Source organism: Dermacentor andersoni, chromosome 11 (assembly GCF_023375885.2).
Source record: "Dermacentor andersoni chromosome 11, qqDerAnde1_hic_scaffold, whole genome shotgun sequence".
Classification (NCBI taxonomy): Eukaryota; Metazoa; Arthropoda; class Arachnida; order Ixodida; family Ixodidae; genus Dermacentor; species Dermacentor andersoni.
In genome coordinates this window covers 86,420,073-86,432,468 of record NC_092824.1, presented here as the reverse complement: position 1 = coordinate 86,432,468, position 12,396 = coordinate 86,420,073, and the positions used below count along the sequence as shown (strand labels likewise).

Genomic DNA, 12,396 nt, shown 5'->3' with positions numbered 1-12,396 from the left:
TGGTAAACAGCTTCTTTACCGCTGCAACTGTGAGCAGCTGGGAGTCTCTGTGGGGGACCTGTTGACTTGATTTTGATTTTTTGTGTCATTGTTACAAGAAAGCATTGTTACAATTTGATATGCAGTGTCAAAAAAGAGCTTGCAAAGAAACTCGTAGCGTGCATGGCATAATGTGACTAAATTGCACTGAAGCTGCATTTAACAGATCTTATGCCGTAGACTTAACTTTTAAACTTGGCAAAACGATCATGGCCACTCATTTTGCACATAGCTGACCATGTGCACACTAGACTCTGATACAGAAAAACATTGCAAGTTTTCGTAGCCTTTCTTGTGCACTTCTGCTCACGCCAGTAAAGCTTGCTCACACATTCAACTTTATTGTGGCAAAGTGACTCATGTTATTGACTCGTACTTTCACTTGAATCTGAGGTGGGAAGCTGCATGTGGTCATTGTATAAAACAAAAACTGACATACCACAGACACTGCACACAGTTTATTTTTCTCATCCTCTCTTTGACATGTTACAATGCTGCAGAAGTTACAGGCATTATTTTATTTGCAGCACGCATCTAGTGCAGGGCTAACAAAACAAGCGACTACAGTCAAGCCTCATTATAATGAGGTTGCATGCGACACAAAAATATTTTTGTTATATCCAGTATTCGCTATAAGCATTCATTTGTTACACACGCTGATATTGGGGATATACATTATAGATTTACTTCCTTATATTTGATAATTTATTATGTTGAGATTCGACTGTATCTATGTTAAAGAAAGAAAACTTCTTTATACAGCAAGATAACCATGAAGTAAAAAATGTTAATTTTTCTTCAAGAGAATCGGCAGCCTTGTCATTTATCCAATATAAAAATAAATTATTGAGCAAATGCGTTCTTTCATACCCCATGTGTTGTGTTAGGATGTTAAATTCCTTTAAAGTCATACAACAGCTTAATGTGCAGCAAACTTTCCCAAGCTTTTTTTCATGTGGTCAGATGTAACTTATGGGTAGAATCCTTCCTGCAAAAATAATGCAGTGAGTCAGTCGATGTGTAGTATATTCTGTCACAGCTGAAATAAAAGTGAATTGTTAGGTAATGATAAATGTTGCAACCTATTGCTGCTCGTTAGTAATATATGACACAGAGCTCTGAGTAATAAGAATTAGACAGGCTTCATCCTGAGCGATTATGCCAAGCTATTATAAGTCAGTTTTTTCTTAACCAGGAGCAAATTCATATTTTCACGGTCATATGCACATTGACTTAAGATGTGTGAGGCTGAAAGCATAGTTTTAAACTATGCTGAAGTTTTAGAGGAATCCTTGGCTCTCAAGCTTTTAAATTCTGCAGCATTAGAAGTCAGTTCTTGTGAAAATGTTCTTATATGAACTAAAATTTTAGAAACCTCACTGTTGAAAAGTAATGCCAATCATAATAGTAAATCGCTGTAAGAACATGGCATTCTGGCCCAAAATGCTTGCAGCCAGACTTGCTGTAAAGCTGCAAGACCTCACTGCTCCTTATGGCGTTAATCTAATTTTTGGGCAGCAAGGTGTACAGATGCCTAGACCCGTATGTGGTGACACGGAATCCTCAGGTGGACATTGCAGAAGGCTTTAGCAACCCTACAAAGTTCATGTAAGAAGGCATACGTGCTGCACAGATATCAACACGCAGGTTTCAGCAGTGTTAATTCGGATCCATAATCACTAGTGGCACCTATTTATCCTGACTGTAAAGTTTAGTTGCTGTTTTCCATGGCCTCTGTAGCACTGCCAAAGTAACTTGAAATAGACAGTATGAGTTGCCATTATATGAGCTGCATGCCATTTACCTTAGTGCTATGGCTCAACTTTGACTCGCAGTGAGCTTTATAGCTGGAAAACGATCGCAACAGATAGTAAAAACTAAAGATTCTACCAAGAAACATGTAATAGACAAACACAAGGTCACGTACAGACTAACCTGAGGCAATAGCCCTCTGTGTTAAGTGCTACGAGTTTTGTACTGCTTTTGTTGCCTGCCATTTTCACATTGTGGATTCTGCTAATTCACTATCAGAGCTTCAGAAGACCCGAGTTGTTATCATCCTTACTGTCTCTCACTGCAGAAAATAATATAGAACTGAATTAAGCACTGTGGTTCTGTAAAAACTAGAATGTTGTTTGCCAGTTTAAATGCAACAAATCTCATTCGGTCTAAATACTTTTGGCAACCAAATGAGGCCTTTCACACCATACCCTTTGATATCTGTAGAGCCAAATGCTCTCAGTTCCACTCTCGTTAATTCAGTCGTATTCCAAACCCTCGAGATGTGCCAGTGCCTTTTCAGCGTCCCTTTTAATCAAAAGGCTGGATAATTCAAACCCGCTTCATGTGTTCTACTAGGGTCAAGCAAACTGTATTATAAGTGTTAAATATATAGCTTCGAATGTCATTGTATTGATCCCTGAAAGCCAAAACACTGTCAGATACCAATGAAAACTAGAGCAACTTGATCACCTTTGGTAGTAAAACAGCGCCAGAGAGCACAAGGGACCAGACGAAGAAGAAAGACATGTACACATGGCGCACTAACAACTCTGTTTAGCGCTGTATAGCAAACAACTCTCTACACTACTGTTTTACTACCGATATGAACCAACTAGCCCAAAAGTATGTCTTGACCACCTTTATTTCTGCCCTTGAAAAGTACGCTCAGAAAAAGAAAGAAAGAAAAAAAAAGCGAATAATGCTACTCGAATTGCATATAACAAGTATAGTAAATAATTAATTGGTTATCGTTTTCAGAGCTATTTAGAACTGAAATGTCGATCCAGCATGGCCTTTTTGTTACGTTTCCCATGCGGAAATTGGCATTTTGATTTATGACTCTTAATATGATCATTGGGCTTTATGGGGTGAAGCTCACTTCCCTGTACAGAGCCAGTGACCGCAAACAATAATCGACCACTCCCGGGAAGAATAGCTGCAGAGGGCCAATTACCAAAATCAGTGTAAGCAGATGGGACAACAAGAAATTTGTGGATATGCTAATTCATTATTCCTGCCTCCGTAGATCTAGCTTTACTTTCATGTGGCGTACTAGTTGACCAGCACATTGGCACTGTCTTCTGCAGAAATGTTACGTCAGAGACCACCTGTTGTTAAAATTGGACATCGTGCTGAAGGTTACGCCATGACAGCTCTGCTGAGAGTGATAGATAGATAGATTGCACGTCTGTAGAATGTCCAAAGGGACTTGATGCCCGGATTGCAAAAATGCGTGCACGTGTCCAAGCAGTGATGAGCCTTGTGTAAACACATTCCGGAGTGTCAGTCAGGAAGGGGGTGTCAGGAGAAGAAACAAAATCCATTCTGTTGAAATTCACTCCATCTCTTCGTTGTCTCATTTGGAATCCTGGATATAAAGGAAGTAGGTAGGATAAATTTTGCCAGCTCATACACAATATTTCACTGCATAGCAATGGCATTTGTCATGATGCATTTTTTGTTCTTCACTTTTATGGTAACGATTAGTCTTTACTAGCTTTTCCACGATTAAACGTTTAATTCCCTCTCTCACACACTTTTATGTGTTAGTACACAGCTTTGTTGCCCCTATGAGTTAATGCTTTTCCTCTCTTATTATTGTATTTTTTTATCCTTGTTAAACAGGCACTGGAGTGACTACTTTTGTGTGTTGTTTCGTTGGCTTCGTCTTTCTGCCTCTTTTGTCTGCTTTGTTTACTTCCATTTTTTTTGTGTGCGATGCTCTGATGTTTTTATGGTATGCTGCATGTGTGAATATTGCTCTACTTCCACTTATTTACTATGACGTCACTCTTACCCAATTCATCATTTGACGACTGCAAGGAATTCTTAAAGGAATAAATAAAAAGTAGCCTGCAATTTACTGGCAAAGGCGTCCTGTAATATAAAAACTAGCCTGCAATTTACTGGCAAAGGTGTCCTGTTAAAAATTACATGGTTGGCCTGTGGTGATTTATTGAGGACCTGAAATAGAAAAGGTCAAGCATGTAAGGAAAACAAAGCTTGCCAGCCTTGCTGATTTTTGCACAGTGCAGAAACATATCAGACGAAACAGCAACGCATTTCACTGTAGATTTTTTGAGTACTCATTTCTCTAAGGTTTCTGGCAAAACGTTAGGCTTTCAGTATTGGCTCACTTCAGTTCAGCAATTACATGGCCCCTAAAATCAATAGCTAAAACCTTGTGAATTAGTGATCATACCAGCAATTATCGCATAAACTGTCATATCTGCCTCTGCTATGAAGCTCAGTCAGTAAAAATTACCATTCTATATTGCACTCCCTATTTGTAAAAATTTTAGACTTTCGTTGCTGAAATGCACGGATAGGTCACTGGAGCTGCAACATGAGGAAAAGGCATAAGCAATCAGAAGTAGCAGAGTATCGGACTAAGTTGTGCGATCAGGAAGCTCACGCATGTAGCTGGGTACAGTTGCTCCAAGGCACAACCACCACTTGTGCAAAGCTATGGAACAAAAGATAGTTCTTACGCGGGTCAGTTTAATACTTTGAAGGCTCCAAAATTTATAACTAAAAAGATAAAGAAAACAAGAAGCGGTTAAGAAAATCATATTTGCTCAGCAGTATAGATCTGTTTAATCCTTTGGCCACCTGCAAAACAGACATTTTGTCGTAAAAAAAGTTCATTCCTGTGCTTTTACATGGAAAAAACTACAATCTGATTATGAGGCATGCCATAGTAAGGAATTGCGAGTCAATTCTTACCACCTGGGGTTGTGTAAAGGTACTATAAAGAGAAGCACTTAATCAGTTTATATTGTAATGTGTTCTTTCGAAAATATGATTTAATTTTGCAGTAATGTATGATTATTAAAAGAGAAAATAAAGGTGAAAGTTCATTTGTTTAAAAAATTTAGCACTGAAACCTTAACACCCACACGTCAGTGTGCCATTGTAAATTTAAAGGTATTTTCTCTTATTTTGGCCATTATGGCTGTTTCCTTCGACCTCTTATGGCAATTAAATATAGCAACGTATGTGTACACCACTGTAAATTATCATCCTTTTCATGTGTCATCGTTTCGCGTGCCTTGTTGTTGTACTAGACAATAATCTTTTGGTAATTTAAATATACCGCCTACTAATAATATCTACGTCAGTGACGTCTGCTAAAATTCTGTGATATTAAAATGTGGAACACTGTTCATTTTATAATGAAAATGTCACCTGATTTTGCTAATGCACTACAACACCACTACATGGAGCAGTTAGCAAATCTCTGCCGTTATTAAATATTTATCAAATGTGCAACTCATCTGCATTTTTTTGTAGTTTATGTTTATCTCGCCTTTTTTTTTCTTCTTCTGAAATATATACTTTTGTATGATGTAGTTTGGATTTTATGTTATATATGATTAAAATTGATTGGTCTTATGTTCGATTTCATATTTCATCAAAATTGTATGCTTTCTTGTTGATGAACCTGTTGATTTGATATTTGGTGATTGCATATCTGATTTTGTTCAAAGTTGTTTGCCATGTGTGATTAGCCATTGTAATAAAAAGAAATGTTCTTTTGTTGGGGGGGGGGGGGGTGACCCATACTAGCCTAGGGCTAAGGGTACACTTAGTGTGGGCAGATTTTATGTTGCAAAAGAAGGTAATACAGTCAATCAGTCAATCAATCAAAGTGTTTCTAATTGGCAAAGTTCAGTCTTTGACTCTTTTACAACTCAGTGCAGTACACCTTTACCAATGAAATGTTGGCTAGACCTGAGAAGATGCTGTCATTATCAATAACATCACTTCAAGCCAGTTCAGGAACTTCAGAGTAGCACCGCCACTCGTCTTTCATTTCTGTGTTTTTTCTGGCTTGCCAAGCTTCTTCTCACACCAAGACTGGATTTCTTTTTTATCATAGAAGTACAATGTACTAAAACAACTCAGATGATTGTTCTATTTAGTATTCTTTTAATTTATGCGCAGCTTACGATACACAAGCATTTTTGAATTCCACCCTCCTTGGAATGCCGCTGCCACAGCCGGGTGCGACCTAGTGCACAGCAGTGCATTGCCGTAGCCACTGCGGTACCGTGGCCGGAACGTCTTTGTTTGTAATTCAGTCCTGTTGTTGTTTCCTCCTTTTCAGACCTTCCTGTTGCTTTTCTTTCCAAGGCAGCTTTCTGTACTAGCTAGCCCAACTTTGAACCACTGTCAGTCTCGAAGACAGCCTCTTTGCCTCTGCAGGTGACACAGTGGTCCAGTTTCTGGTGCTAGTGACGGGCTGTCAGTCGGTGGGCAAGCTGGGTGCCTCGGAGGTGTTCCGCATCACAGACACCCTCTTTGTGGCCTTGCGCAACAATGCCCAAGACCTGGAGAAGGTTCAGGATGTGCGCAAGGTCCTCAATGCGGGCACGTTCTTCTTTGCATGGACACCGTCCACTGCGGAGGCGGCTCTTGACCTCACCCTGTGCGCCCAGCGTGCAGTCATGACCAGCGAGACGGATAACCGCTTTTTTTGGTGAGTGCGGCTGTCGTGATGGTGGTCGTTTGCTGTCGCATTAAAGAGTACCAATGCTAACGTATTTAATGCATACAGGTATATAACTAATGCACATCTTCAAGTTATTGAAGGGAGAAATTGTCATCCACAAAGAACCGCAGAGGAAATCTTTACGAGTTCCTCAGAAAGAAAGCTTCATAATTAAAGAAAAATTTCTCCTGATCTGAAGAATTTCCTTTTAACTGCCAAAAAACCTGTAGGAGGGGTTTATTTAACAGTTCATGCTACAGGTGCGTGCATGAGAATTAGCCTATTCATGAATCTTCGTCCACCTCACTGGCTTTCACAGAACTGATTTGCTATATTTTTAAGTTCTTTAATATGCTGTATACCCTTTTCCTAATTATAAGATTAGCTTTCCTGCAAGGCAATTTGCCCAACTAGTGGTGACATAGTCATTTTGCCGAACAGCATGTACAGTCTGAATCATGCTTGTCTAGAGTGACTGAGCGGCCGGCTGCGGACTACGCCGGCATCCACAGCTGGTACCTCGCAGTAGCTGCTGGCTTCCACTCATGCTTATCCTATAGCCCATGAACCTAGCATGGGGCCTGACCATTCGTGGTCTCGTTGTTGCATTGGCCTGGGCTCTCTTTCTTTTTTTTTGCAAAGGACGGCAGCCAAATCGACAGGTTGGCCACTCTAGACAAGTGTGATTCTAACTGTACAAGCACTTGTGTTACAATATAGGCTTATTTTGTAATATAGAAGATGTAGGCATTGCTTTCATGATGAAACCACGTGCACGAGACAAACCCCAGAATGTTCAGCACTTTGTCTTCACTTGAACAATGGCTGGTGTTGTTGACATGGCGACTGGTGTTGGCCATATTAGCAGTACAGAGAAACACACTTGCAAATTATGAAAGGGGTCTGTGGACATTGCAAGAAAGATGTGTAAGCATAAGTGGAGGTTTAAGTTTTCACACTGACTGTTTCATACCAAGCATTTCATTGTTATGTTCACATTTCTTTACATTGGGGGAAGGAAGATGTCTCAATCAATCAACCGACATATTGATGGATTATTTAGTATTTATTAAGTTAGCTGGGAGGTGTACAAAGAACATACACATTATATTGTTAAGACATTCAAAGACCCTTAGGCCATTACAGCTCGTGTGAACTTCATGGCAAAATATGCTTGTATTTTTTTTCCAGCAGTTATAAACGAACATGGCACATACGATTTTGTCACTGGTACAAAATGATCTAATATAATGATGAAGCAAGAAAATTCACCAATGGTTACGGTACTCCCTAATGTGAAATTTGAGCGCAGCTCTGTATGTGTTTTCATTTCACGATATACTGTGTTGCGGGCAACCTGTCTCGTGCGGCACGTTGCAAATGGAGCGAAGTGCGGCACGACTGCCTTGCTAATCTGGAGATCGCGAGAGCCACCATGGGTGACGCGCGGGCTCGATTCACAGCAGCCGCCGCCGCCAGACCTCCTAGACGGTGCGTGCTACTATGGCGCCATCTCATGGCCATCGTCACCACACTACACTTTTCTTCTCGCGCTTTCGTCATACCCTCCTCTGCTTTTCGCCTCATGGTTCCTCTGCACTCCTCTCCAGTTTCCTCCTCGCGTCTTTCATGCCCCGTTGCACTCCGTGTTCGCTTTAATCTTTCGCTGGGCTCGTTCGCTTGGTTATGCGGTTGCTCGCCGCAGGAACGGGCGCCTAAGAGCTGTGCTCTAAAGAAAATGATGTAAAACATAGATTAACACAAACAGCAGCGCATTTCAAGAGCATAGGGAAAAGTGCATAAATAAAACACCATGGCCACATCAATGTCAATATTTCACACATTCTGCAAATACTTTGTTAGTATTTGCTGTTAGTTAGTTAGAAAACAACACTTTGAAACTTTGTTAGTAGCAGTAAAACATTTGTTGTGCTTTTAATCTTGCATGAAATAGAATTTTATGTCAAGGTTGTCATGATTACACTTAAATCGACATGACCCATTATGAAATAGCTGTGTTCCAATGCTTGCCGTAGATGGCAAAGTATACAGCGAAACGAACAGTGGCCATCTTAAGCCTTGTTTTAATTCTGATGAAGCTGTCAAAGAAGACACCTTCACAAAGACAGCATAGAAATCAGAAACGATGCAGGCTACATTGCTGTCCAAACAAGATTGCGGCTGAGTAGGATGCTTGGAAACTTGATGGGAAGATCTTGTACACACAAGAAAACATAGTCACACTTTTGTGGGCTCCTATTGGGAGTTAGGTCGTGTTTTTCATGTGTGCTCATGGGCAGAGTTAAAATACAGAGATAATAGCTGCTTTTTGTAGCTTTAATTATATAATTTTTTTTGTTGCCGTGAGGTTAGTTGCTTTAAGACATCTTCCCATCATCTTCTAGATGGTTCCAGACGCGTTCCATTACTTGGGCTCAAATCAGCATCCTTAACTGTCTACGTAGACTGTCTTCGGTGCTGGCCAGAATTGGAACACACTGAAGGTTAGAGTGCTAAGAAAGACGTAAAACAAAAACACAAGTGCGTTGCCATAGTTTCTGCACTGGCGCAGGGACACCAGCGCAAGACAACATGTCCTGTGCATTTCGTGTCTGTGTCTTCGCTTTCCTTAGCGCTGCAACCGTGCTTCATGATGGCAGTAACCAACTAGTCCAGCTTACAGCAATAGTGGCATGATGCATTGGCCTCCAGGAATCGCACCCTGCACATTCCTCTGCTCCGCTATGGTGTGGACTGCAACAAGTGGCTGCTCAAGGCGGTCTGCGGAGGCGTGGAGATGCGCACCCTCTACCTGGGCCACCAGCAAGCCAAGGCCTGCCTCATCTCGCGGCTCAGCTGCGAGCGGGCGGGCACCCGCTTCAACGTCCGCGGCACCAATGACGATGGCCACGTCGCCAACTTTGTAGAGACTGAACAGGTTAGGGTGATCGTAGTGAAGCAGCTTTGATATGGAAATAGCTTGTTGTGCAGGGCAGTATTCAGTGACTTACTGAATAATATTGTTGAGAGACACAAGGCTTTAATGATGCTGCAGTGTTGACCACCAACGTTTTCGCTGCACTATTCTTGTCATCACGATCCACCATTGCTCTTTAATTCTGCTTGTGTAGCTGCCGTGATGTGTCCTGCGATATGTGGCTGGGTAAAGCATGGCAAGCTAGAGAATATCAGGACATGTGACATCATAGAGCTGCTGAGAACAAGCTAAGCAGAAAATTAATGCTTTTTATTGGCTAGCCATTACATTGGTAAAGAGTAGCTATGCTGAACTGTGCTATGACCTTGTGGGGGTATTCGTGCAGGTAATCTACTTGGAAGACCAGATAACATCATATGTCCAGACAAGGGGCTCTGTGCCACTTTTTTGGGAACAACCTGGTGTTCAGGTGAGTATTGGACTTAACAAAAGACCGGATGCTTACATAGCTCCTTTAGCTACCCTGCTCCAAACTTACTTTCTTCAAGTTTATTTTCTTCAAACTTACTCTCTGACCGAGTAATGCTCACTTCACAACTCCTTACGGAACGTTTATAATCTAGCACTGCCCACTGTCGGGAACCAGTGGCTGGGACATGCTGCTGCTGCAGAATTTGTGTGTAGTTGCAGGTTCACTTTGCGCTTTCAAGTGGCTCTCCTGAGCCATACCGTGCAAAGTGCAAAAAGTGAAATTTGCACCTTTCTTTTACACTGACTTTCATGCCGCCGCTGCTCAAATCAGCATAAGTGAGTTTTAATGCGATTGCAATTAAATGGACACTCCAAGCGCATGTCTGCCATTGGCGTCGCGGTGAAGTTCCACATAAAGTCCAAGGGCGATTGGACCGTCGCCGCACGCCCTATGCTGTATGTGCGAATGAAAGCTTGCAAGTGCAGCTGACAATCGAGGCTTAATCTCACCCGTGCAAAAGGGACGAATACAAAGAGAAGCATGCCGTCTTCTCTCGCGCGCAAGGCACCGAATGTTGCGAGGTGCAAGGGGGCAGCGTTCTTTCCAGCTGAAACTGCGCCTGTGATGTCTGCACTCGGTTGCGTGGCCGCATCTGGAGAACGATCGGCATTGGGGGCACAGTCTAGGTACGTCGGCTGCTCATAGCTTTGTGCGTGCTGTGTGTCCTTGGCGCTCGCTTTACGTTGCAGTGATAGACAGCACAAATTTCGCTTCGCTTGCTGCTGCTGCCACGATTCCGAACGCCACGTTTTGACAGCTAGTGTCCGCAGTGATAGAGTGTGATACGTTCCTGTTTGTTGTGCCTGTTGACATCATGCTTATTCATTTAGTTAGCAAGCGAAAGTTTACAAGTTGATACAGCCAATAAAAGTACTATTTTTACTTCGTATGGCTGTCTCCTAATTTGCTATCGCAATCAATGCTTTGCCTTTCGTGCAAAACTGCGTCTTTTTTCCGTAAGAAAACCCAGTAAAATTGACCAAACTGTTTTTCATTTTATGCTGAAATCTTGCATGTAAGTGACATTTAGTTATCATCAGTGGTTGATTACAATTTATCAATGACAAAGTGAAGTCATCAGAGCCGCTACTGCATTGTCGTAGTGGCGTCATTAACCCTGTTCAACGTTTGCATTATTTTATCCCCTGTAAAAGCTCTTTTTGGGCACCTTGAAACACTGGCCTATCACTTAAGCCTGTTGTGTTTTTATATATAGATAGGAACAGAAAACAATAATTTTTTACGCTTATAGTACTTAGGGGCTCATCTTAAGGAGAAGGACATTAAGGAGAAAAGTAATTTGAGCTGTATTAATAAATTACTGTTCTACAACACCAGAAAAGCTACTCATACCATGAGAAGAGGCCCTGTAAACGAGAAAATGGGGCAAAAGCGAAAATATGGGCGGTGACTGTTTTAAGTTCCTGCATTAGCTCACCGGGATGTCAGATATTTTGACGGTGTCTTCTCAGGGCTATTTATAACTTTTTATTGGTAAAGGTGGATGGCAGTGTCTTCTAAAAGAGGCTAAAACTAAAATTAGTATGTTTCAAAATGATTTACCCATCCACAATGGCCCCAATACTAAAAAATACTTTTGTGATGTGACTGATACTGAGGTCTAAATGTGAAAGTAATTTCTTTTCTAATAATCTACCCATTATGTTGAAATTAATGAGCATAGAGTTTTGAAAGAATACTTCATCCATTTGTGTGGTGAGTCAAACATGAGTGGGTCAAATAAATTTCAAACCCTTCATTATGGCACAACATTGGATGTTACATCCTTTTACATGGTCTCTACAACTTAAAAGATATGTCCCGTTTGCTGCCTCCTTGCAGGTTGGTTCTCACAGAGTCAAGATGTCTAGAGGCAGTGAGGCGTCGGCGCCAGCATTCGAAAGGCACGTTGGCTTCCTGATTTTACAACCCACTTGCTTCAGCTTTCTTGCCCAGTTTTCACTGTATTGATTTTCTCTTGTCATTGAGAATGCAGTTATTGTGCCATTTCAAGACCCCTCTCTGACATCATTCACTTCTCTTTCTGAAGGCACATGTCCATGATCAAGGAGCGTTATGGTGATCAAGTCATCATAAACCTTCTTGGCTCGAAAGAAGGAGAAACAATGCTTACACAAATGTTTCAGGTACGATATGTGTTGCGTCTTGTGTTTCGGTTGCGAAATGTGTTGACTGCTAGTGCCACGCCATGCCCAACATTGCGCTGCACCATGTTCCCTTTTCCCCTGTTGAAATAAAAGTAGTCTTTGTTTGGTCCTCGTTAATGGAAGACTTATGCTTCTTTCTCTGGCACTCCATGCTCCGTCCATTATGCCTGCTTTGTAAGCCTGCCCCTTGGCCGGCGTCGCCCAGTGCCACTGCAGCAACACT

The 12,396-nt window shown here is 41.6% G+C and overlaps 1 protein-coding gene across 1 annotated transcript in view; it reads left to right on the top strand.

Moving 5' to 3' along the window:
- The window catches only part of Synj (synaptojanin), a 47,983-nt gene that overhangs the window by 1,546 nt on the left and 34,041 nt on the right, over window positions 1-12,396 (top strand). Inside the window, exons 3-7 of the mRNA XM_050167851.3 lie at window positions 6,250-6,523; window positions 9,248-9,473; window positions 9,859-9,942; window positions 11,848-11,909; window positions 12,056-12,152. Of these exons, the coding sequence (XP_050023808.1) occupies window positions 6,250-6,523; window positions 9,248-9,473; window positions 9,859-9,942; window positions 11,848-11,909; window positions 12,056-12,152 (743 nt within the window). The remainder of the gene's footprint in view (window positions 1-6,249; window positions 6,524-9,247; window positions 9,474-9,858; window positions 9,943-11,847; window positions 11,910-12,055; window positions 12,153-12,396) is intronic.